This window comes from Charadrius vociferus, unplaced genomic scaffold (genome assembly GCF_000708025.1).
Source record: "Charadrius vociferus isolate BGI_N301 unplaced genomic scaffold, ASM70802v2 scaffold527, whole genome shotgun sequence".
Lineage (NCBI taxonomy): Eukaryota > Metazoa > Chordata > Aves > Charadriiformes > Charadriidae > Charadrius > Charadrius vociferus.
In genome coordinates this window covers 99,968-123,941 of record NW_009649428.1, presented here as the reverse complement: position 1 = coordinate 123,941, position 23,974 = coordinate 99,968, and the positions used below count along the sequence as shown (strand labels likewise).

The window sequence follows — 23,974 nt, the reverse complement described above, 5'->3', positions numbered from 1 at the left end:
CTCCAGAACTAATCTCAACAGACAAATACAAGGAGGAAAACTAACTGCAACCTTATATAGTTCTGTCTATAAAAACTGTTATTTTTTCCAGGGCTTACTTTGGGGGCTTTTTTAAATCTTCATACAAGACATAAATCAAAATAATCTCTCTCTAGCTTGCCTCTCTCTCAATCTCATTTACGTTTGTATGCAAAAGGAATGAAGGCTTAAGAAATTTGCCTTGTTTTGCTGAAATGTCATTTTATACATTTGAAGACTTCTGTTGATGCGTGGATCTAGCAACTAAAGGCCTTCACCTCATTGTGAACATGTTCCAGAAAAGTCTTGTCTGTGGTGATGGAAAGAGTATAGAGGTAGACTTGTTCCCTTTTGGAGGTACAGTTGGATGCCAGAGGAGACACCCTAGGACATATCAGTTGGCAACAGATATGTACATGTGGGTGACTGAATTTAGTCCTTAGTCAGTAATTTCAGCCGTGTATAAAGATCACCTCACCTGACCAAGTGAGGCTCCACTTCTGAGTGAGCTGGTTTATTCTCCAGACTCCACTGACTGTATCAATTGATGCTCTGTGGGGAATGACTCAGCCAACAGCCACACACCCACGCAGCCTCTCTCTCACTCCCTTCTCCTGTGGGATGGTGAGAAAATGGAAGGAAGAAGAGAAGAATTGTAGCTTCAGATAATGAGAGTTTTAATCAGAAAACCACAAGCTGTGTGCGCAAGCAAAGCAAAATTCACTTATTACCTCCCATCAGCAGGCAGACACCCAGTCAATGCCTGGACAACAGAGCATCAGCACATTGGTTCCTTGGGAACACATATGCCATAATCAAAAATGTTCCTCCTTCCTCCTCTTTTCCCATAGCTTTTATTGCTGATATTGTCATATGGCATGGAATATCCCTTTGGTCATCTTGGGTCAGCTGTCCCGGCTGTGTGCCCTGCCCACCTATTTCCCACCTCTGTGTGTGCGTGGGGGCAGGGGGTAAGAGAGAAAGTCTTGATGCTGTGAAAGTGCTGTTCAGTAAAAGCCAGAATTTTGGTGTGTTGGTGTTGTCCTTTTATGTTGGCTAAGGGACAAACTCCCACCCAGCTGGTCTCTCATTCTGCCTTCTCAACTGCACAGAGGGAGAAAATGGAATGAAAATTTCATGAATTGAGGTAAAGTCAGGGTGATCACTTACCTTACTACCACCATGGGCAAAACAGGCTTCATTTGGAGAAAAATAATTTCACTTACTGCTAATTAAGATAAATTTGAGTACTTAGAAACAAAGAGAAAAATTAGATCAATACTTTCCTTCTCCCCTTCTTCCAGGCTTGACTTCACTCCACTGCTCCTGACACCTCTACCCTACTCTGACCACTGCTCCAAGCAGTGTGGATGGTGGGCATGATATGATCAGTATATAACAGTTCTTCTCTGCTGCTCCTTCCTCTGGATCTTTTCCTCTTCTCCAGTGGGGTCCCTCCCATGGCCTGCAATTCCTTCAGGAAACATCACACTGCTCTGATGTGTGGTCCTCTGTGGGATGCTCACATCTCTCCTTTTCTTCTGACCATGGTGTTCACAGGGTTGTTTCTCACTCTCTTTTTTTCCCCTCCTCCTCAGCCTGTCTGAGGTTTCCTGCTCTGACATGTGTTTTCCCAGGGGCATCACCAGCTTGACTGATGGGCCCAGATGTGCCCTGCCATGGGTCTGTTTTCTAGCTGGCTGGAACGATAGCACAGCAGAGGAGCAGCATCTGACCTCTTCTCATAGAGCCCCTCCTGCAGCTTCACCTCCCACAAGTCTAAAACCTTACCACATAAACCTAATACACAGTTATCAACACTGTCTTAGCCACAAATCCAAAGCACATCACTGTGTGAGGTCCTCTGAAGAAAGTCAACTCCATCCCAGCCTGACCCAGGACACCCTCCATTGACTACGTCACACAGATGGTCACAGAGTGTTTATTAAAAAGTAATAATAATTTATTGAGGTCTTTGCAAAGAGTAATGCTCACAGGGTGAATCAAAATCTCCCAGAAAGGATGCTTGGTCCCTGTCCAGATGGTGATGAGATTCTGTTGCAAGAGTCTTTGCTGAATTATCTTCAGGTGGACAGGATGAGACTCCCCAAAATGTTTTTCTCCTGAATTCTTATATCGAGCTGGTCTGAGGCCCACTTTGACCACTCCAGCACATACACAATCCATTCCTATTTTTCATCTTAACTGTGCACAAAACATTTCCCATCCTATGTTCAAATGTCTGTACTTTGGGACCATTCCTTCCTCTGTAATTTCCAGTCTCATCTATGTAGAAAGAACTGCCAGGAGAAATCTCTGGAACAGAATGATTCTCAATCCAGGATGTGAACCAACACATTGAAATGTACAAATAGAGCCTCTCAGTTAGTCTAGGCACCATGTCCCAGGTCAAGCCATTGTCTCATCTCTGCTGAGACTAGCACGGCAGTTCGTGGACCACCCAGGAAATTAAGGACTAAGTAGAATGGGTTTGTACAAAGCTAGACCACTATTATAACTAATGGATAAACTTGGATTTCATCCTTCTACCACACAACTACATTGCTTTAGCTCTAGTCACAACTGTAATAAAAGCCTAAGAATTAGTGCACATGAAACCACATCAGTGCATGTTTTGGAATCTCATTTCAGGGGATCAAATCATTTGCCCACTGATAGGCATGTAGTACTGTTGAGATGCTCTTCAGAAACTCAACTGGTCTGCTGGTACAAAAGGGCACATAATTCATGGGTCCTGTATCATTGTATGTATCTGATTAGTAGAGATTACATTTATACCTTCTATATTTGCAAGCTGGACCTGTATTGTCGGTAAGGTCATTTTTCCTGCCTCTAGACCAAACAATGAGCCACCTTGAAAGCAGTTCTGAAAATCAGAGAGCTTTTATGTGAATATAAATCCAAACACTTGGGAAGCACAGAAATATTGCAGACACTTATGCTATTTCTCTCCTATAAGGATGTTGAGTTTTTTGTAGAAATGCTCACATATTAATTAGTCCAAGGAAAGAAATTGCCCTAACAGTCCAGTAGCTAGGGCCCTTACTTACATGACTGTCTCAGGATGTTGCACTTTGTCTCCTTTCTAGGGAAAAAGACTGCCTTAGGTTCAGATGAAAAGTTTTCATAAGGCTGATATTTCAGTTTCACTTAATAATAGATGAGATCTCATTCATGCCTTATTAAAAAAAAAAAAAAAAAATGTTCACAGCTCTTCTCAAAGCCTTCTTTATGTTGTTATTTCTTAAGCTGTAGATGAGAGGATTGACCAGTGGAGTCAGAACTGTGTAGCAGACAGAGCACACTTTGTGGAGGTGTCCCAGTGTGTTTGTTTCTGGTACCAAGTACCAAGTACACAACCATCAGGGTCCCATAGAAAAGTGTCACTACAGTGAGGTGGGAAGAAGAGGTAGAAAAAGCCTTATGCCTTCCTGTGCAGGATGGGATCCTGAGGACAGTGTAGCTGATATACACGTAAGATATGAGTGTCAAGAGAAATGGGGGTAGTGTCAAAAGGCAGGCCAAGATGAATGTTAGAAGCTCAATCCAGTGGGTATCACTGCAGGAGAGCTTTACTACTGGCATGAAGTCAGAGAAGAAATGATCAATTTCATTTGGGCCACAGAAAGTTAGCTGTGGCATCAGAGAGGTGACTACAGCACTAGCCAAGAACCCATTTACCCAAGATCCACCTGCTAACTGGAGGCAGCACCTGCCATTCATTATGGCTGTGTAATGCAATGGTTTGCATATCGCAATGTACCAGTCATAAGACATAGCAGTCAGGAGACAACATTCTGCACCTGCTAGCCCAGTGAAGAAAAAATACTGCAGAAAACAGCCATTAAGTGAAATAACATATTCGTTTGTTAGAAAACTTGCCAGCATTCTGGGCAGGATAGTGGAAGTGTAACAGGTCTCCAGGAATGACAGATTCCCCAGGAAAAAGAACATGGGGCTGTGAAGGTGATGATCAGTCACAACCAGCACCATGATCAGGAGGTTCCCTGACAGAGTTGTGATGTAGGTCACTAGAAACATCAAGAAAAGATAAACTGTACTTCTGGAATACTTTGGAAACCCAGGATGATGAATTCCACAACAGCTGTTTCATTCCTCTGCTCTGCTCTTCTCATGACTATAACAGTTATAGTAAAGTTGATGAAAATATTTTGAGAAAAGTCTTTTAGTACAGGTATGTAAATTAACAAAGAAACAGGAATCTTCTATGTGGAATTCCCCAGAAAGGTTTTAAATAAAAATCCTAGTTTCCCAAGAGAGTATTTTTGCCAGCTAACTTAATGTCTGTGAAGCTCCTCTCCATCACCTTCCCCATCACAATCAAGATTCACCCCTCCCCTTCCAGAAGTTATTAAGATCACACAAAGTATGTGTCTAAAATCAGAAATACCATACAGAGTTCTATACTTTGAACATAAAGACTTGGCCTGTTTTTAAACTATTATTCACATGTCAATAAAAAAAAAAAAAAGAAAAAGAAAAAAGGAAAGTTCATTTACAGCCTTCGTGTCAGATAAGAAAAATTTGTGCTTGTTATTACACACTCTCAGTGAACGTTGGGGGCCTAACTTTCTTTGCTGCTTTGGAAAAGCCGAGTTGCAGTGATTGTGCAGAGAGCAGAAATTCTTCAGTCACAGGTATTTGTTTCGAAGTTCAACCAAAGATTTCATTATGTGCAATGGAAAAACGAATTCAGTTACATCTCTTGAGATACCATTTTCCTGTGAGAGTCAAAATTTTATTTACATCAGCTTATTGTATCTTCCTGAGCATCAAGCAACCATGGCCAAGTAGCTAGTAATAAAGGTAACGAAGTTATTTCTCCTGTTATGAGCTTGGAAATATAGGGACATTTAATGTTCAGCTTTTACTTTATTTTAGATAAAGCTTTATTACATAAAGCCATTTTTAAAGATGTTCAGTGGGCAAAGTTAAGTCCTACTAATTGTTTACTTGTATCTTAAACAAAATGCCTTTTCTGTTCAGAGATCCTTAGAGAGAATATATGTGCTCAAGAAAAGAAAAAAAATATTAGAAAACTTACAATGATTATTATTGTCCACTGTAATCTGAAACTAGCTGAAGGTTTTTAAAATAGAAGCTTGATCTACATGGATGTCATGTGCCTGGACACACACTAGTGACTGTGAACCATAAAATAAGGGTAATTAACAGAAAGTCATTCTGCCTTCTTGAAGCCTCTTTCATACTCCCAGTGAAACTTACGACACTGGCAATGTAGATATTTACATCAGAATTAGTGTTCAAAACTTCCTTTTATGTTGGAGATAGACTGTTAACAGTGATTGGTCTGACTTAGTTTACACATCTCTTTCAGGATACAGTGTCTCTTGACATAGAGTCCAGTGACTCTATTGGCTCAGCCTCCACTAAATGTTACAGAGCCCAAAGGTAGATGACTATCTTGCAGAGGTCTGTGATTAGTCTTCTTCATTCAGCCTGTCCAGCGAACTTAAATTTTAGATTACCAGGTAAGGTCCAAAGGAACCAGACAACTCAATTGTGAATGGACAACACTCAAATCTGAGCATAAATTTGGAATTACAACCCTTTGTTTTCTTCTAAGTACAAAAATCATCTGTGATTTAGACTTCTAAGTCACAGAGGTTGGACTTCGGCTACCTGCATAATCAATGGGCAGAAGCAGGTAAGATATATCTCCCTCTCTGTTAAATGCGTAGGGAGATGGGTATCTTCAGATGATCTGAATTAAATCAGTCAGTGTCATCGTTTAACCCCAGCCAGCAACTAAGTACCACATGGCTGCTCACTCACTTCCACTCAGTGGGAAGGGGAAGAGAATAGGAAGGGTAAAAGTGAGAAAACTCATCGGTTGACATTAAGGACATTTTTATAGCTGAAGCAAAAGCTGTGTGCACAAGCAAAGCAAAGTAAGGACTTCATTCACTGCTTCCTGTCATCAGAGAGGTTTTATTGCTGAGCATGACATCATATGGTATGGAATATCCCTTTGGTCAGCTGGCGTCAACTGTCCCAGCTGTGTCCCCTCACAGCTTCTTGCACGCCCCCAGCATACTCATTGGCAGGGCAGTGTGAGAAGCAGAAAAGGCCTTGATGCTATGTAAGTTCCCTACATTATCAACAGTTTTCAGCACAAATCCAAAACATAGCCGCATAGTAGCTACTATGAAGAAATTTAAGTCTATCCCAGCTAAAACCAGTACAATCAGGTAACTAAACATAATTGTCTGTGGTCACTGATTGTTTTGAAGTACCAGAGACATCTACATGTGGCTGACGGATATGACACAGACATGATATAAAAGTCAGTCTTGAGGAAGTCAGTCTTAAGTAGTGCACCTGGATTGCAAACAAATAAGTCCTGGACATCCCAAGTGGCCCTAAGTTCCTCTGGTTTAGCACTTCATCTTCTCCAGGATTGCCTTCTGCGGGTCCCTGTCTCATTGATACCACAGGGAACTATTGACAGCTTGCTCAGAGTTTTACATTCATCTTTTAGATGTCTAAATGGAATTATATGAGTCTTATCCCAAGGTATTCACAGTAATTTAATTTGACTTTCGAAATTTTAGAGACACTTATTCTGTTGTACACATGGAAGATTCCTTCGACATTTGACAGATCACTTAGATGCAGATAGGATTCATTGCACCAAGCTTTTTTGTGCTTTGGTATGTTCAAAAAATAAGGGTAGGATTCAACACAGATTGTTTTTAAAATATGCATTGTCGTGTGAGGTACTTGTCTAAGTTCTTATCATAGTTATTGGAGATGTTATCAATCCCATTCTCAGAGTACAAAGAGCAGGTCATCTCCCTAGGATTGTTACTTCTCCTTCAATACAGCACTTCTGAGTTGTCTATCAAATTCCACCTTCCATCTTAGCAAACTTAATGACTCAAGCAATCCAATCTTTCTGTAGATCTCCACAGCTGAATTCACATACTCATTCATTTTCCAGATCATTTAGGAGCATTTACATGTTCATGAATACAATGAACTTGGACATAGGAGTCTGGGAATTCATTTACTGCTGTTTCCCATGTTTAATTTTTTATTTATTTATTTTTAAATGAAATTAAGGCTCTTTCCTTTTATTATAGGATGGCTTTATTTCTGTGAAAAGCTCTGGGGAAGTCCAAATAGAATGTAATAACCGGATTTACTTTCTCTGCCTGTTTGTTTGCAACTTCAAGAAACTCAAGTCTTTACAATGTCCATATTGATTTTTCCCAATGTATCATACTTATTTTTGTGGGTCAGGAATGATCCTCTTAGTTAAGACAGACTTCCTAGTATCTTCTTCCCTGATCTCCCATCAGTTATTTCAATTAAAAAATGTCATCACAGTTGCTACCCTTCTGTTCCCTATACACTTCTCTGAAGTCTATGCAAAGGGAAGAAAAGCCATTCCTCATGGCTGCAGATAATGAAACAAGGCATGCTTACCTTATGACAGCTTCAGGATAAGCTTCACTGTTTCCTTCCTCCTCCCCGTGCAGTGAATCACAGAGAGAAATGCAATGTCTTCTGACCTGTCTTCTCTTCCCAAATGCCTTATGTACCCTCCAATTCTCTGTAAAACTACCTGCATGTTTCTGACTGGATGCTCTGGGGCTAATGATCCCTTTTCTGTGTTTGACTCTATTTCTCCCTTGTTTCATCATTTATTCCATGCACAAGCAAAGACACTCCCACTTGACATCTCTGTTAATGAACATTTCTAGTGACGGTGCAAGTATGTAATGCTTTGACTCTGCTGCTTGGCAATACCAAATCAACAGCAACAGTGAAAAAATATCAAGGCAAGTCTGAAGAAAGGAAAAATTAACCTCCAAATCCTTCTTTAGACATTTTTATGGGCCTAATAGTGTACATGACTAGAAACTTCACAAGACACCGCATGAAGCAGAGAAATGCCATCATTCTAATCCATCCTCCAGTGACAGGATGGATATTGCCTCATTTACTTTTCCTAAGTGTGAAGCAGACACATTGGCTTTCTCTGTGGTAAATGGAAAGAAAGCAGGTACCCCCAAAATGTGATCTATTCCATAGTTTTAGACATCTCTTTTAAAGTAAAATGAATTTATTAGGGTGCTGACTGCACTTCACTGACTGCAGAGGGAGACTAGATAACTGCCATCACCAGCTAACTTCTTACCTTCTGTCTAGCGTGAAGTTGACACCCAAGAAGTGAAATGCACTAAATATAACACCTTTCAGATAAGCAGCTTAAAGGTAACTTTAAAAAAAACAGTGCAAGGACTTTCATTTTCATTTGAGAAAACCCACCAAAATCAAATTAAAAACTAAACTAGTTTAAAGCATGTATGCTCATAACTGCAGTCACTTACAGAGCATTTTGGACACATTGTAAGTATGTCCCAAAACCATCTTGTTGAGACTATGTTAAAGATCAAGATACATTTACCCACCAAAATATAGGTGTCTGGACATAAATGCAAGCTGGGATCGATAGGCCAGAACAGAGACTTCTGACATCCTTTTAGATGTCCTTAGACAACAGAGACAACTTTGCAGTCATGCAGATATAGCATAGAACCTACTGGAGACTTGTGCGTTTTCAGAACAGCAGCTGGACATCAGACAGAATGCTGTAATTCATCTCAGTCCACATCCATCTACCTAAACTCCCACTGGGATCAGAGGTATACACCTTGATTCAGTTGCCCACACAAAGGTGTAACGTCATTTGGGATGCCTTAAGCTGCTATGTCATACTGTTCTTCCTTCATTTTAAATTATAGTAAGTTATTCAGAAACATTCCCTCAAAAGACAAAAAATCGTTATGCTGGCCATGATCTTTAATAAAATATACAAAGAATAAAGTATTTTTAGTTAATTTATTGTGTATTTATTTCAAAATCAGCAGCACCAAAGCTGACGAGGCAAGCCAGGAGAAATATGAGCCAGCATCAGCAAAAAAATTCATATATAATGTATGAAACCTATTAGTGAAATGATCAGATATTTGTCTTATGCTGCCTGCTACAAAGAAACAAACAAACAAACAAAAAAAACAGTCAAGGTGATAATTGCAATAGCAATAAGAAGTAACATAATTGCTGGTATGAGTGCTCAGCAATGCTGGATGAAAGGGAAAAGAGAATGAAAAAGGCAATTTTAAGGATATGGAATCTACCAGGACTCATTTCAGCTTACAGCAGTAATTCATTGATTGGAAGTGTTCTTTAGGGAGTAACTTATATTACTGTATCTTATTCTGATTCTAACAAAAGATTTGGTTCTACTTTCTTCATATTCCTCTGTTAGGTACTTGTAGAAAGCAATAAGGTCCTCTTGAGCCTTCTTTCCTTAGGACTGAACAAACCCAGTGATGGAGCAGCCGTCAGTGGTAATGGAAAAGTACTGACAGAGAAGGGTATCTGCTTGCTGGGAGGCTGGGTAGTCCTTGATATGCACAGCTCAGAGCCCGAGATAAGCACAGGACAAAGAAACCACAATAACAAACTGACCTTTTAGGAAAGCAGAAGTCAGCAGCAACAGTTCCAGGAACTGGTGTCCCAGTTATGTATCTACAACACTTATGACCATTTATGTATCTACACCAAAGATATAAAAGTAACTCACTATCTACCCAAAGTGAGCTTCTTTGTGTGCAATCTCCCTGACAGACTGGACCCTGATCTGGAAGGCCTGGTTGACTGATTCTGGACGCCGTGACACAGATCATCTTTGAAGTGAGACTTTTCTGCTGCTCATTGGCTCCACTCCTGGGAGTTGTTTGGTGAGTGCCATACCGGTAACACCTTCAACAATATATATATAGGTGCACATACAGGCAAATGATCGTAAGTTTGTACTTGATTTACTAGTGGAAATTTTTTAGTCACAACTTGTAATAATTTGTAATAAAGTAATTAATAGAAATGAAGCTTCCATGTCCTTGCATATTACACAATCCTATGAACCCATGGTCTCAATCTTTATACACCTGCAGGTCAGGTAATCCTCATAGGTTGTGACCATGACATTAATTGATGTCAGAAGTGGGATACTGTAAATGCACAGATCATGGAGAAGGCTTTTGAAGAAGAGCTAACATGAAAGAGAATAAAGGATTGAAAACACTGAGGTGGGACAGGAAATGGATCACTGAAAATTGTTTTGACTGGGAGACGCTGTGAACAGAATTTCAGAAGTGGCAGGAAACTTCCAAACATAAAGCAAAGGAAGACAAGGGACCCTTCACTGGGTTTCTCACAGAGATATTATTGGCCACAGGTACTTTCCTAAAAGGTGCTGAGCAGTGAGTTCAAGACGCTGAACAACGAGCTAAGGATGGAGAGGAATGAGCAGCTGCCTTTGAATCCTGTAGTCACGGAAAGAGCCAGCAACTTCAGTGGTTAGAAACTAATCTTAGATCTCTGGCTTTGCAAAAGCTAGAGAGAGAGTGTACCTGCCCAGTCTCAGAGCGTGAGATTATTCAAAACATCTATGCACTGGCAGCTGATGAAGAGGAGGATGATTCTGATTATGGCAATGGGCCTTTTGCCCCCACCTCAGCCACATTGTTACCTGAGCCTGATCCAGATGAGGTTACAGATGCCACTCCAGTGGCCCTCTTGTACTATATTATTGACACTGCCAAAGCACAACCTCCGGCCATGGAGGTTGTGTCATGTATCACAATGTCGTATAAGCCTTAAAGACACACTAGGTATAACTACTGTTATTCAGGATTTAGAATGATGGCATATTATTGAGAAAACTCATTCCCTGTATAATTCCCCTGTGTGACCTGTTCGTAAACACAATGGCACCTGGCATTTGATGGTAAACTGAATAATAATAGTGGATGCCTACACGCTGTCACATATCTTGTTTATACCAGAGAGAAAAAGGCTCATTCTTGGATGGCTGCTGTGGATGTAAAAGATATGATTTTGATGGTCCCCTTAAAACCTGAAGGTCAAGAAAGATTCACTTGGGGTGGAATTCAGTACACTTTTACCAAATTACTTCAAGGATTCAGACATAGCTCTGCATCATTAAATCAGGATTTAGCTCAGGAATTAGAACAAAACCCACTGAAACTAGGAGTGATCGTATATCAACATACAGATGACATTTTAATTGAACTGGATTCCTCTGATAAGGTCCAAAGAATGCATTATGACTTCATCGTCTATCTGGAAGGTAAGGGGACCATGATTCCTAAAGGGTAAATGACAGGGACTGAGCCAAATGGCTCTGGTTTTAGACATAAATTGCCATCGTGAGCCTTTCTCTATCATAGAATCATAGAATGGTTTATGTTGGAAGGGACCTTAAAGATCATCTAGTTCCAACCCATCCGCCGTGGTCATGGTCATGGACACTTCTAACTAGACCAGGTTGCTCAAGGCCCCATTAAGCCTGGCCTTGAACACTTCATGACATGGGCAGCCACAATTTCCCTGGGCAACATGTTCCAGTGCCTCACCACCTTCATAGTAAAAATTTTTGTCTTAATATCTGTTCTAAATCTCCCCTTTTCCAGTCTGAAGCCATTACCCCTCATCCTATCACTACATGCCTTTGCAAAAAGTCCTTATCCAGTTTTCTTGTAGGCACCCTTCAGATACTGGAAGGCTGGTCTAAGGTCTCCCCTGAGTCTTCTCTTCTCCAGGCTGAACAACCCCAACCCTCTGAGCCTGTCCTCATAGGAAAGGTGCTCCAGCCCCCTGATCCTCCCCAGAGGGGAGGTCCTCCTCTGGAGCCGCTCCAACATGTCTGTGCCCTTCTTGCGCTGGGGACTCCAAAGCTGGACTCAGTACTCAAGGTGGGGTCTCACGAGAGCAGAGCAGAGGGGTAGAATCCCCTCCCTTGACCTGCTGGCCACGCTTCTTTGGATGCAGCCAAGGATGCGGTTGGCCTTTTGGGCTGCAAGTGCATATTGCTGCGTCATGTTGAGCTTCCCATAAACCAACAGCCCCAAGTCCTTCTCCTCAGGACTGATCTTGATCCGTTTTCTGCCCAGTCTGAATCTTGCTAAGTTTTTGCAATTAAACAGTAAAATAAAATGTCACAGCAAGAACATATTGGGATTTCTAAGCCACTGGAAAAGCTCCTGGTGTTCCCAAAATACATTCCTCAGTTTCACTTGGATGCACATCTGTAGAAAGCAATACATTGCAAATCTTGAGAGGAAAAAGAGAAACCACATCTGAGTGAGCGTTAGAAGAATGAATGTTTTAGTCTAGAACATTGTGGCCATAGAAACAAAGAGAAGAGAATACCATAACTGCACCAAACTTCTTATGCATGGAGAGATAAAGAAGATGGTCATGAATTCATTTATCTGTTCTTTGATGGAATGATCCAATAAAACTGAGTTCTCAGTGTAAGAGAAAGAAAGGGTCAAAGGGTCAGCTCGCTGTCTTCAATGGCTGCGTCCAAGGAGGACTCTGTTTATCTGCCTTTGATCCCTATCCTGAATGCAGATCCAGAATCCAGTTCCCATGTGTCACTGAGTCCAGTCTGGGACTTTCCCAGTGCCAGCCAGTGACGTGATTGTCATCCTGGGAGCTTGATACAGTTTTGTATATATTTAATTGTTTCCTTTTTATTTTATTATTAATATTTCATTAAAGGAGTTTAGTTCTTTCTAAACACATAAGTCTCCCTCTCTCCTGCCCCTCTTTGAAGAAAGGTAGGGGAGAGCATCTGTCGTTCTGCCCAGTGGCCGGTTTGGCACTAAGCACGACAGTAGGATACGCCTGTTCACCAGCTCTCTGTTAATAGCCTGGTATGCATATACGCGCTAATGACGAAAATCTGTTTCATATGTGGTATCATGAAAACGCAATGCTACATAACTGTTTAATTTCTTTCCTTCCAACTCAACAGGGGCAGTTCCAAGGAAATCTCATTAGAAAATTCAGCCAAAATTCTTTGAAATCCATGCAATTATTAAAGGTCATAAGCGACACTCTGTTGAGGTGGCATAAATCACATCATCACACAGAATCACAGAACGGCCAGGGTTGAAAGGGACCTCTGGAGATCATCTAGTCCAACCCCCCTGCCAGAGCAGGGTCACCTACAACAGGTTGCACAGGACAGCGTCCAGGCGGCTTTTGAATGTCTCCAGAGTGGGAGACTCCACAACCTCTCTGGGCAGCCTGTTCCAGTGCTCCACTACCCTCAAAGTAACGAAGTTCCTCCTCATGTTAAGATGGAACTTCCTATGTTCAAGTTTGTGCCCATTACCTCTTGTCCTAACACTGGGCACCACTGAAAAAACTGTTCCTACCCCCCGGCATCCTCCCTTTAAGTATTTGTAAGCATTAATAATATTATTTCCCACATCCTAGAGGGTGGACAAAAGCTTACGGACTCCCACCTCCTACTGGAAAACTATCTGTGTTGTCCTATATGACCTATATCTCATCATTGTAAATTCTGGAAAGAGTGAAAAACTTTGAAACTCAACACGAATGTGAGGATGAGGGTGATTTTCATCACAATGTTTAAAGTTTATATCACAACACTTAAAGCTTGGCAAACTTTGAAGGAACAGTAAAGATGAAATAAATAGATGTCATCTTAGGGAGAATTTTTAGTACACGGAAGTAAGTCACAAATTCACATGATTTCTGACTCTGTCATCTAATTGTCCTTCCTATATATCCATTTTTGTTACTTTTTCATGAAATGCCTGATCCCAGGAAAACTATTTTGTTCACATACAGTCATTGAGATGTCTATGTTTCTTACATAATCAAAGGAGAAAAAAAAAAGCATGTTGTTATTTAAGACCTCTCAAAGGAAATTTCCCTTTATCTGAATTCTGCATGGTTTTTTCCACTTATAGTTATTGACTGTGGTAAGCACTGTGCTGAGCACTCAGGATTTAGTCTGCATAGGCCTCTTCTGAGGCTGTGGGCATAAAACAGGAGATACCTGCATAACTGTCTGGTGCTTTAGACTATACAAGTGGGAAGCAGTTAATCTACGTCATAAACTAATCTCTAATAGTGGAAGGAGGGATTAGGTGGATGCTGTTCTACACTGCTGCCATCCCAGGAGTTGTGATCAATAGAATATGATATATAATGATTGGCAAAGTATTCCGCCTCAGTTATTAAGGAGGGCCCATACTTGCAGTTCAGAAAATTAGTCACGATACCAGGATAAAATGAATATTGAAGCATGGCCATACTGGGACTAAACCTCTATTGGATACTAGTAATGGCCTTTTAAATTCTGATGGAGACATTAAGAAGCAGGCAGGCACATAACGAATATTGCACTTAGCATTCAGCACTTACATGGAACTAGAATATTGCCATTTTTTATATATATACACAAGCACACACCCCAAAGACTACTCTTTATGTGTTTCTTGAGGTTAGGTTATAAACAGCCGGGTGTTAGGCCAAAGGAATATCCAGCCTGTATCAGGAAGCTCCCAGTGTCCTCTTGGAAAGCAGAATGCTGTTAACTTGAAACAGCTTTTTCATGTATGTTATCAAATCAGATTGAGTCAAGAAAGCACTAACAGCCAATGGTAGTGTAACTATTTGGGCTAAAGATGGTCATTTGATTGCCTTTGGATATACACAATATTTATTAATTCTTTTGGCATCAAATGTCTCATATACATATGTTAGCATTGCATGGAAATTATGGCAGTATTGGCAATATTGACAAGGTGGAGCAGTCAAAGCCATCAGGCTGCAAATCATTAATCTTAGGTCATGAATGGTATCATACAACATGATAATTATTCAGATTACTCAGTCCATTTAAACTCTTTTTTTTTTTTTTTTTTTTTGCCTTGGAAGAGGGTCATAGGAAAATAAATTCAGCTCTTTGCAGTTTGAAAGTTACTCTGAGCTAAGACATTGCCGTGTATTCCCTTTTCACTTGGTCTCCAGGAAGCAAAGACAGACATTTCAATGGCTACCAAGGTATGCTCTTTCTACCCTGGTTTTCCCCTCTGTTTCCTAATTCCTCTTCTGGCTGCATTTGTCCACATTCTATGACACCTGTCTCATGATTGTTTTTTAAAATGGATGTTCTATGTACTTCAGGCTAATGATACTCTGCAAAGTATTTATAAGGACTAATTGCAATTATTTCAGCCCTCCTCTCTAGATGATAGCTAAAGAGGATACTGCAGGACATGAATCAGAACCAGGGTAGGATTCATCCCAGCTGACTTTAAACATCTGCATTATAGAGTTCTAGATATGAAGTAGTGATGAATGCATTTCATAGTGGAGTTAAACAGGCACTTCTTTGGTGTCTGAAGTATGGTTTAGGAGTGGTATTCTGGAAATGCTTCTTGCTCTGCACTGATCTTTAAGGATGTTCAGGGGATTTCAGGCTGAAATTGAAGGTTAAATGAGGTGAATGCTGCCACAGGCATATACTTGATCTATAATACACACCTAGGGAAGCTGTATTTCTTTAGGCTACTGTGAACATTTGTTGAAGTTAGACATTTGCTTTTAACTGAAAAATACACCACTGGATCAAGGAAATCAACTAGCAAATTTCACTGGATTTGATAAATCACTTCAACAAGAAAAAAAAATATCAGTTTTGCCATTAATATTGTGAAAAAACTCTAACAGGCAAAACAATGTTTCCTTTTAGAAAATGGATTATTTTCCTTAATCAGGAGTTTAAGGACTTTTTAATCTGGAAGAACTGAAATTTTTGTTTGTGTTCCTTCCTCTTCACTTTGTTTATTAGAGTCATAAACACTGCCTTTTTCATCCTGTATTTAAAGTGTAATACAAAAAATTAGTTCCCTGATCTTCTTTATGATGCTGTTAGGTATTGACTCAGAGATAACACTGGCCAGCCTGCAGAATGATGGGTCACCTGTATGGATCCCATATACTGATTTTCTTGCAGTGGATATATTCTTACCCTGAAAGTGTTTCACTTTGTATGCCAGGATGACAATGAAGTCCGTCTGTCTCATGATCTCTCAGAAGGTGAGATAAATGCCACTAAGAAGAGAAGAGAAAAAGTACGGATGTGTTTGAAGAACTTGGAGATTTCCTGTGGTCAGGTAAGCACTGACAGCCCTAATACGGAAAAAAGGATAACACTCCAGTGATGGAGATGTCATACAGATTGCCATTTGAAGTGCGGCCCTGTCCCTAGGAAGCATCATCTGTCAAGTTTTCCAGCGCAGGCTTTCTCTCTGCTGCTGGGAAAGGGATTCAGGCTAGAAATTCTTCAGGGACAAAAAAGGGAACAAGACACAGAGTTTTCAGTGGCATTTCCAGCTGCAATTCCCATATCTATCAGTTAATTAACTAATTAATCTACTTGCCCTTGTATATATTTATATACAGTCATATTTTTATAACTCTCTATGTACATGCATATATGAATAGATACGCACCATTTGGAAGACGCATACCGTTAACCACCTAAATGTGTCTGTATCCTAATAAGCATGCACACACATTCTCTAATCTTTCTGTGCACTCTGGTGCATCTTTCTTCGACTCCATGCTCATTTTATCCTCATGGCATGTATAGTGGGTTGACACTGGCCGACAGTCAAACACCCACTGAGCTGCTTGCTGACTCCCCTCTCCCATGTGACATGGAGAAAGTACAAGGAGGGTGAGAAGAGTCGTGGATCTAAATAAAGACAGTTAAACAGGAAAATGAAAAACTGCCAAGATATGTGTACAGGCAAAGGGATTTACTTGCTGCTTCCCTGTGCCAGGGAGATGTTAGTCACTTCCTGGAAAGCAGGACCTCAGCATGTGTAACAGTTAATTGGGAAGACAAATGCTATAACCACAAACATCTCATTTTCTTCCTTCCTCTGAACCTCTATTGCTGATCATGATGTCATATAGTATGGAGTATCCCTTTATTTAGTTTTGGTCAACTGTCCCATCCCAACTATGCCCTCTCCCAACCCCTGCCCACCTCTAGCCTACTTGCCGGGATTGGAGTGCAGAGTGGGAAAGAGAGAGAGCCTTGATGTTGTAGAAAACTGTTCAGCAAGTCAAAGCATTGGTGTGTTATCAATACCTTTCTAGCCACAAATCTGAACCACAGCCCCATATGGGCTGCTGTGAAAAAAAGTTGACTCTTTTCCAACCAGATCCAGTACAACGTGTTTCTTGAGAAATTTCTCTGTCTGACTGTAATAGTCCTACCTTCCACTTTTGGGAGAAAAAAACCCTCTTTTGGTGACAAAAAGGGAACAGAGATGACACCTAGATAATCATAATGAGTACTACTCAAGGTTTATTTATATTTTGAAGTTACAGTACAGAAACACAGCCACAACAAATTGCAGTACCAGGAAGACAAGTGATAGCACAATAGAAAGGAGAACACATTCTGTGACTGTGATGTATAGGAAAAAGAAAAATAGGGGAAAAGAGGCAGATTATGGAATGTGTCCTAAAGCAAGGAAGCAGGTCAGGTGAGAATTGCATAGCTTTTATCCCTGCCTGTTTGTTTAGCCTTTGCTCAAAAAGAAATGTGTTTTCTGTCTTCCATTCCCCAGAATGACGTGCCTAATATCGTTGTTCTGGGGTCAGGTGGAGGCCTGCGTGCCATGCTAGCCCTGCTAGGAACCTTGGTGGAGCTGAAGAAACGGAATTTCTTGGATGCTGTCATGTACCTGTGTGGGGTGTCGGGATCCACCTGGTAGGTGCCTGTTGTCTGCTGTGATAGTGAACGTTTTTCCTGATCCATGGATTCAACAGCAATTTGACACTTTCATCCCTGTTCAGAACTCTCTGTTGGGCTCACAGTGGATGAACCGAGTGGTAGGTGAGACGTTTGCCTGTGAAATGGTGGGAGACACAGGGAATATTTGTGACATGAACTACAGTTCAGCAAGACTGACCTTTCATCCCAGACAGGAAGAAATTATCGTCTCTCAGTGGTGATTCAAACAAAGAGCTCACTTGGCCATTTCGTCTTACCTTCTGGATGAGACAATTCCCCCTGCTTACAGGCCATGAGGAGTAGCCAGGAAAGCACTGAAAACTTCGAGGTAACATCCTACTCAGAAGAGGAGGGACTTGTTCAAATAGGGTCCGTGGTGTATTTCAGAGGGGGCCAGGCCACTGTGCTGCATCTCTCAAGTGTACGGGAATGAGTCAGGTTCCTAAATGTAAATACCTAGTGCCAGTTCAGGTACTTACTTTGCCAGCCCCCTACCAGTTTGGAAGAGCACTGGGTCTCCTGCACGTACTGCATCAAATCTACCAAATCTGTGGTGATGTCACTCATCTTTGTGGCAGGTTAAATGGCATTATGGTCTCGAATGTATATACTTCATTTACTTTTTTAGGCTTACCTTCTATGCAATGAGAAGAAATGACATTCAGGAACTTGAACCATTTTACCTTAAGGCCCACGTGCAGCATGTCAATGACATGCCAGGGTTGTTCATGACACTGAATTGACTGTGAAAGGAGTCTGGCTTATATGTCACATACAGACATCTGCCCTCTAAGAGCAGAACTCTGAGACTAGCACTCCTAAATGTTGGCGTTTCAATACATGTATCTCTGTGTGACATACACAGGTCTCCTTCCATTGTGCTTAACAGGATAGGTTTATGTTCTCTAAAGACAGGCTTCCAGTGACAGTTCAGATGCCTTAGGAGGATATCCTGTCTGGTTTTCAGCAGCTGGTTCATGAAGACACACGTCTGACACAGGTCTTATATTATTGTCTGTCCAATGCAGGCAGAAGTCTTGAAAGTTTTAGGCCACCTCAACTGTCACTGTCTGTGCTTAGGTACCATATATGGTGTCTGCAGTAATCGAGAACATCTCCTTCCTTGCACAGAGTCAACACACATGCTGCTCTAGATGAGGAAGTTAATGCTGTACACCTTAATTTATACCTGAATTAAGCTGTGGGGCTGGTCTTGGAACAGAGTGAGCCTGTACATCTCTTCAGGTAGCTAGCACAAGCTGAGGGCTGGAAGTTTAGTAGGAGATGATGTCACTCTGCAAAAGTAGCAGCTTTATTGGTCCTAATAACAGACAAAGAAAAGTCACAAGTCTCTAGTGCAAAATGATGACATGATGACACTCTGCACATTTAACTTGTTCCGTGTTCCTTGATGGATTATTTGTCTCTTGGCAGATTTCACATCTTTCCCACTAATGCCATCTGCAAAATCTGTCCTCCTGCAGCAATTTACCCATAATATATGGCACGTAGCCAGCTACGTGATCCAGCTTCAGATCCAGCTTCAGAACATCTAAAGAATTAAATGACATGAGCATGCAGCTGGGAAGTAAGCGACCAAGGAATAATGACACCTTTCTATCATGTAAAGTGCCTTGCTTCTGTAGCAGTCTGGGACTTCTTCCTCCTCCCATATGTTTTTAGAGACACTGCTATATCTGTATGCAGATTCAAGGGAAAAAAACAAAGCCCCATTCACTTCCCCCTGTGCTAGAGACAGTACTTTTCTCTCTCTTTAAAAGGTGCATGTCCTTCCTGTATGAAGATAGGAAATGGTCAGAAAATGTGATACACTTGGAAAAGAAACTGTGTGAAAGCCTCAGTAAATCCTGGGATTTTATGAAAACAATAGGATACTTAGAGGAGTCATCAAAAGGTGAACTTTATTCACTCACTGACTTCTGGGCCTCCTGTGTTGTATACCAGATACTGAAGCAGGTAAGAGGCTAACTGCAAATACCTTCGGAGTGTTTTGAAGATCTCAGACTAAATTTGACCTTGGTGGGTGGTTTTTTGTGGCGTTGTATAAATTGAAGCAATATTTTAGAGCATGGCATCTTATCTCTAGATATGGAAAGGTAGAAGCTGTTAATCCAGCTCCTTGGTCAATCCAGTCTCCTAAGTGGGGATGTCCTCAGTGCTATAGCAGAGGGGAGGGGCATTTTATGTTCCTTCAGAAGTCCATACTTATCTTCCAGTTTGATAAGAATGAGCTGGCTGACCACAAGGACGCCTCAGAGACCGGAATAAACCCTTACCCAATTTATGCAGCAGTGGATAAGGATAAACTGAAAGAAGAAGGTAGAAACTTTCCAGGTAAAATATGGGCTCCTAGTCTAACTGTATCTTAAATACCATGCAATAGGTTCCTTTAACTTAATGGCAGGCATTAACTATGCTGACATCCATTTGCAGCTTGTCAACCTATGTTGCTGTTTATAGATAATGGAGAAAAACATGCACTTGCAGGGGCTGAATCACTTTTTGTAAAAGGGCCTTTTGTGATAGGAAAAGATGAGGCACTGAGGCAACCCTAGAATAGAATAGGCTAAACAGATTAAATTAATGTCAATAAAATAGATCTTCAAAATGTAGAAGCCAGAATACAGGCATTTACTGCCATCATAGATCTCCTTGTCCTCCATCTGAGTATTCAGCAGTGTGCAGATCTCTTGTAAAACTCTATCGTATCTGTCACCCCTGTGTGGAGCTTCAAAATAATCCAGTGCTTCTAAAACTGAACTAGGCAACTCTATCCGTTTTCAGTAGTGAGGGAGGTCTTCAGATGGAGAAAATTACTTTCAATCAACTACTTTTACCCTGTCCCATTAAACTGACTTTCCCCTTACTGCAATTTAAAACTCTGACTGTCTCTCCTACCCCTCCTTGCGCAGAGGACAGACCATCTCCTTCAATTTACCAACTGTAGGCTTTGGTTTAAGGAGATGGAACTTGATTCATAAAGCATAAGATGCTCTGGAATTGTGATAATCCTGGGAGAACTGGGAACTGGAAAGGAAATGTCATCAAGGAAAGGACTATGAAATAAAGAGTAGGTGGCTTTGCAGTTCAGGCAGGTGGGTGAAGGATAACAGTCACATTGTTATCAAATTTTATTTTCTATACTATACGTGTTAAAATAATTGATCTCTCTCTGGAGCAAATAGATTTGATTCAGTTGTTCACACAGAGGCCTGTGATTCCATCTGAGATTCCTTACCATGCTCTGCCTTCTTCACCTACTTTTTTTAAAGTGTGTGAGTGTTATTTCAGTCCTGTGACATAACTGTCGGCCCCTTGCAAATGACTCAGTTCACCATAGATCCCCACTGCCATGGGTTCCTGGTTATGTATCTGTGGGAACTTGAATCAAGCCCTGTCTGTTCTCTTCATTGACTCTAAAGAATGTTAGGGCAGGCAGGTCATATGACCAGAATGACTCTGTTGCCTGTGCATAAGCATTGGGAGGCCCTTGAGATATCTAGCACATCTGAGAGGTCTGCATAGAGCTGTTCAATATGTACCATTTCCCACAGACCATGTGAAAACAAGACCTTTCTGGTGCGGCAGCTGGAGGCCAGGGTAGGAAGGCTACCTACCAAGAGCATATCAAAGAGCAGGTGCTAGTGTGCTTATGACTTAGTTTGTTCCCCATGTGCCAATTCATCTTTGCAGCTAATATCAGGTGATTTTAGAAAGGAAAAGAAAACCAACCAAAATGCTACTTTGGGATGTTGAGGTCAGCTATGCTTCCGAATGTGGAGTGACAAAGTTGTTTGATTTTTCTCAGGGACTTGGTTTGAATTCACTCCACACGAGGCTGGATATACTGCCGTGGGTGCTTTTGTGAGTACCAAAAACTTTGGAAGTGAATTTGAGGAGGGTAAGCTGAAGACAAAGGGGGAGAAGAAATCCATTTGTTACATGCAAGGTGAATCTTCCTAATTCTGCTTTGTAGAAAGAAACACAGGTTTAGCTATTCTATATCTCTCTGTAAGTAAGAAGAATGCATCTATTATTCCATGAATGCATGTGTAATAGTACATGAATTCTGGAAACCGGTTTGTCTCACTTTGAACATTCGAACTGGAACATCTAAATACCTTTCTATGCTCCACTGTCTACATTTGCCAGTCTCCTGTGGTTGTTATGGGAACATAGAGACCTAAACTGTAGACTACTGAAGTTAATAAAATAGTCCCAAACCAGATGTCTAAATGTTCTATAATGCCAGCACGTTCACTTTACAGAGAGAGATGCTTCCCAAATTAGATACGTCCTACTGTGAGGACTGGTAGCTCCTATTTTGCTAATTTGTCTCACTCTGTTTCTGTCCTGGTGCAAAGCTCTTTCATTCCCTACCTAAGCAGTATGGCTGCAAATCTCATTTCACTTGTCTGTGACACAACTAAACATATCTGGCATCCTTAAACACATCTTGCGTTTAATGACTCCAAGCCCCAGTCTCCTCAAAGCACATGCTTGGCATCATGTTATGGAGAGGGGAGTGGGGGGGAGTGGGGTGGAGGGAAGCCAGCAGCACGATGATTCATATTATTAATTCTCTCAGAAGACAAAAGCAAATAAACACAACATATCCATGAATATTACTTATGCCTCCAGGCTCATGTGTGAGGCTGGGCCAGGGAAGTGTTTGACCAAGAGTTCTGCCGTGTGAGAGTGCCTGATGATTTCCATGGGATTCTGGCCTTATGTAACATAAAAAGCTGGTCCACAAAAATGTCCATACCTAGCAGGAGGAAGAGGGAGTAAAATTCAGGAGGTGTATAATCCTTTTAGTAGAGAGTAAGGGAAGACAAGGAGTTTCAATTTAGACGTGTCTTACTGGTTTTAATAGAAAGTTAAGTGAGAGAAGTGGACTACTGAAAGGCAAACTTGTGAGAATGTTAGAAAGCAAGAACTTTAAGCACATTTTATTTTTTGTTTCAGGCTTATGGGGGAGTGCTATTGGAAGCATGGAAGAAAATCTGAAGTTTATACGAGGTACTACATTTTTTCTGTTGTCAATACACTCAAATCAGTTGTTTCACCTGCTGAAATTGAGCACTTACTTCTCATTACCCTCGAGTAATCCCTGCAGTCCTCTAGTTCCAAACAGAAATGCAGCTATGACTAACAGAATGTCCACTGGTACTCCATTTGCCCTTCTCTCAGCATTCAGCAGAATCCCAAGCAAAATTGCTTATAGTGGTTTGAAATACATTTATGCAGAGTGGCAAGAGTGAAAGCAGATTCTGTGATGAAAGACTGAAATAGTCATCAGGTTTAAATAACAGTTAAATTAGAGCAGAAGAATTGTTCAGCCTAGTGTATACTTCCCCATGTGAAGTCTTCCAAGAATACAACTAACATTGGCAGCCTACAGATGCAGCATTTTACACAGCAGCTCACACGGAATGGCACACAGAAAGCGGCCAGCAGCTCTGCTGACGACAGCATCCACACCCTCAGCTATCAGAGTTCTACATTGCAGGGCACGGTCTCCCCCAGTTGTTGGAGTCAGCTGTAATGTCAGAGACCTCCATCAAAATGGAATTACAAAAGGAGGCTGCAGCTCTGCAGGTCTCCGGCTGCAGGAAGTGCTTGTGGCCTTTTGCCGGGGCTGGGGAAGCAGAAGATGGTCTTGCAGCTTGCAGGAGAAGCGTGCTGCTTGAGGATCTGTGTCTCAAAGTAAAGGATCTGTAGGAGGAAGCCAGCAGACTTCACAGCATCAGAGATGACAAGACACAGATTGTCCAGAAGTTATCCAAGACTGTGCAGTTTTAAGAGCAAAAATTCCAACCGTATCAAAGAAAGAGCGCTCTGTGAGTATCCGATTGAGAAGTGGAGCCTCACAATTGCAAAAGCTGGTAGCTGGTGACTTCTGGCACCAGGAGGAAGGCTCTTGCTCCACCTGAAGATCTGCAATTATGGAATACATTTAGTATGCTCAGAAAAGATGAGGGACTGAGAGCTCTGTCAAATGAAGCACGAGAGCTAGATGAGCCTGACCACCAATAGGAAGTGGTGAGTGATAGTAGTGAAAGGCTCCATGCTGCAGTGGACAGACACTCCCATCTGCTGATCTGATCTCTTGTCTAGGGAGGTTTGCTGTTTGTTGAGGGCTTGGCTTTGGGAGACCTTGTGGAGAGATAGCTGTTGCTTGTGTGGCCTTTA

At 41.3% G+C, this 23,974-nt stretch overlaps 1 protein-coding gene across 1 annotated transcript in view; it reads left to right on the top strand.

Moving 5' to 3' along the window:
* Positions 1-23,974, top strand: part of PLA2G4C (phospholipase A2, group IVC (cytosolic, calcium-independent)) — a 53,812-nt gene that overhangs the window by 16,199 nt on the left and 13,639 nt on the right. Inside the window, exons 2-7 of the mRNA XM_009889497.1 lie at positions 16,005-16,121; positions 17,592-17,734; positions 19,540-19,735; positions 19,996-20,113; positions 21,588-21,728; positions 22,748-22,801. Coding sequence (XP_009887799.1) covers positions 16,005-16,121; positions 17,592-17,734; positions 19,540-19,735; positions 19,996-20,113; positions 21,588-21,728; positions 22,748-22,801 — 769 coding nt within the window. The remainder of the gene's footprint in view (positions 1-16,004; positions 16,122-17,591; positions 17,735-19,539; positions 19,736-19,995; positions 20,114-21,587; positions 21,729-22,747; positions 22,802-23,974) is intronic.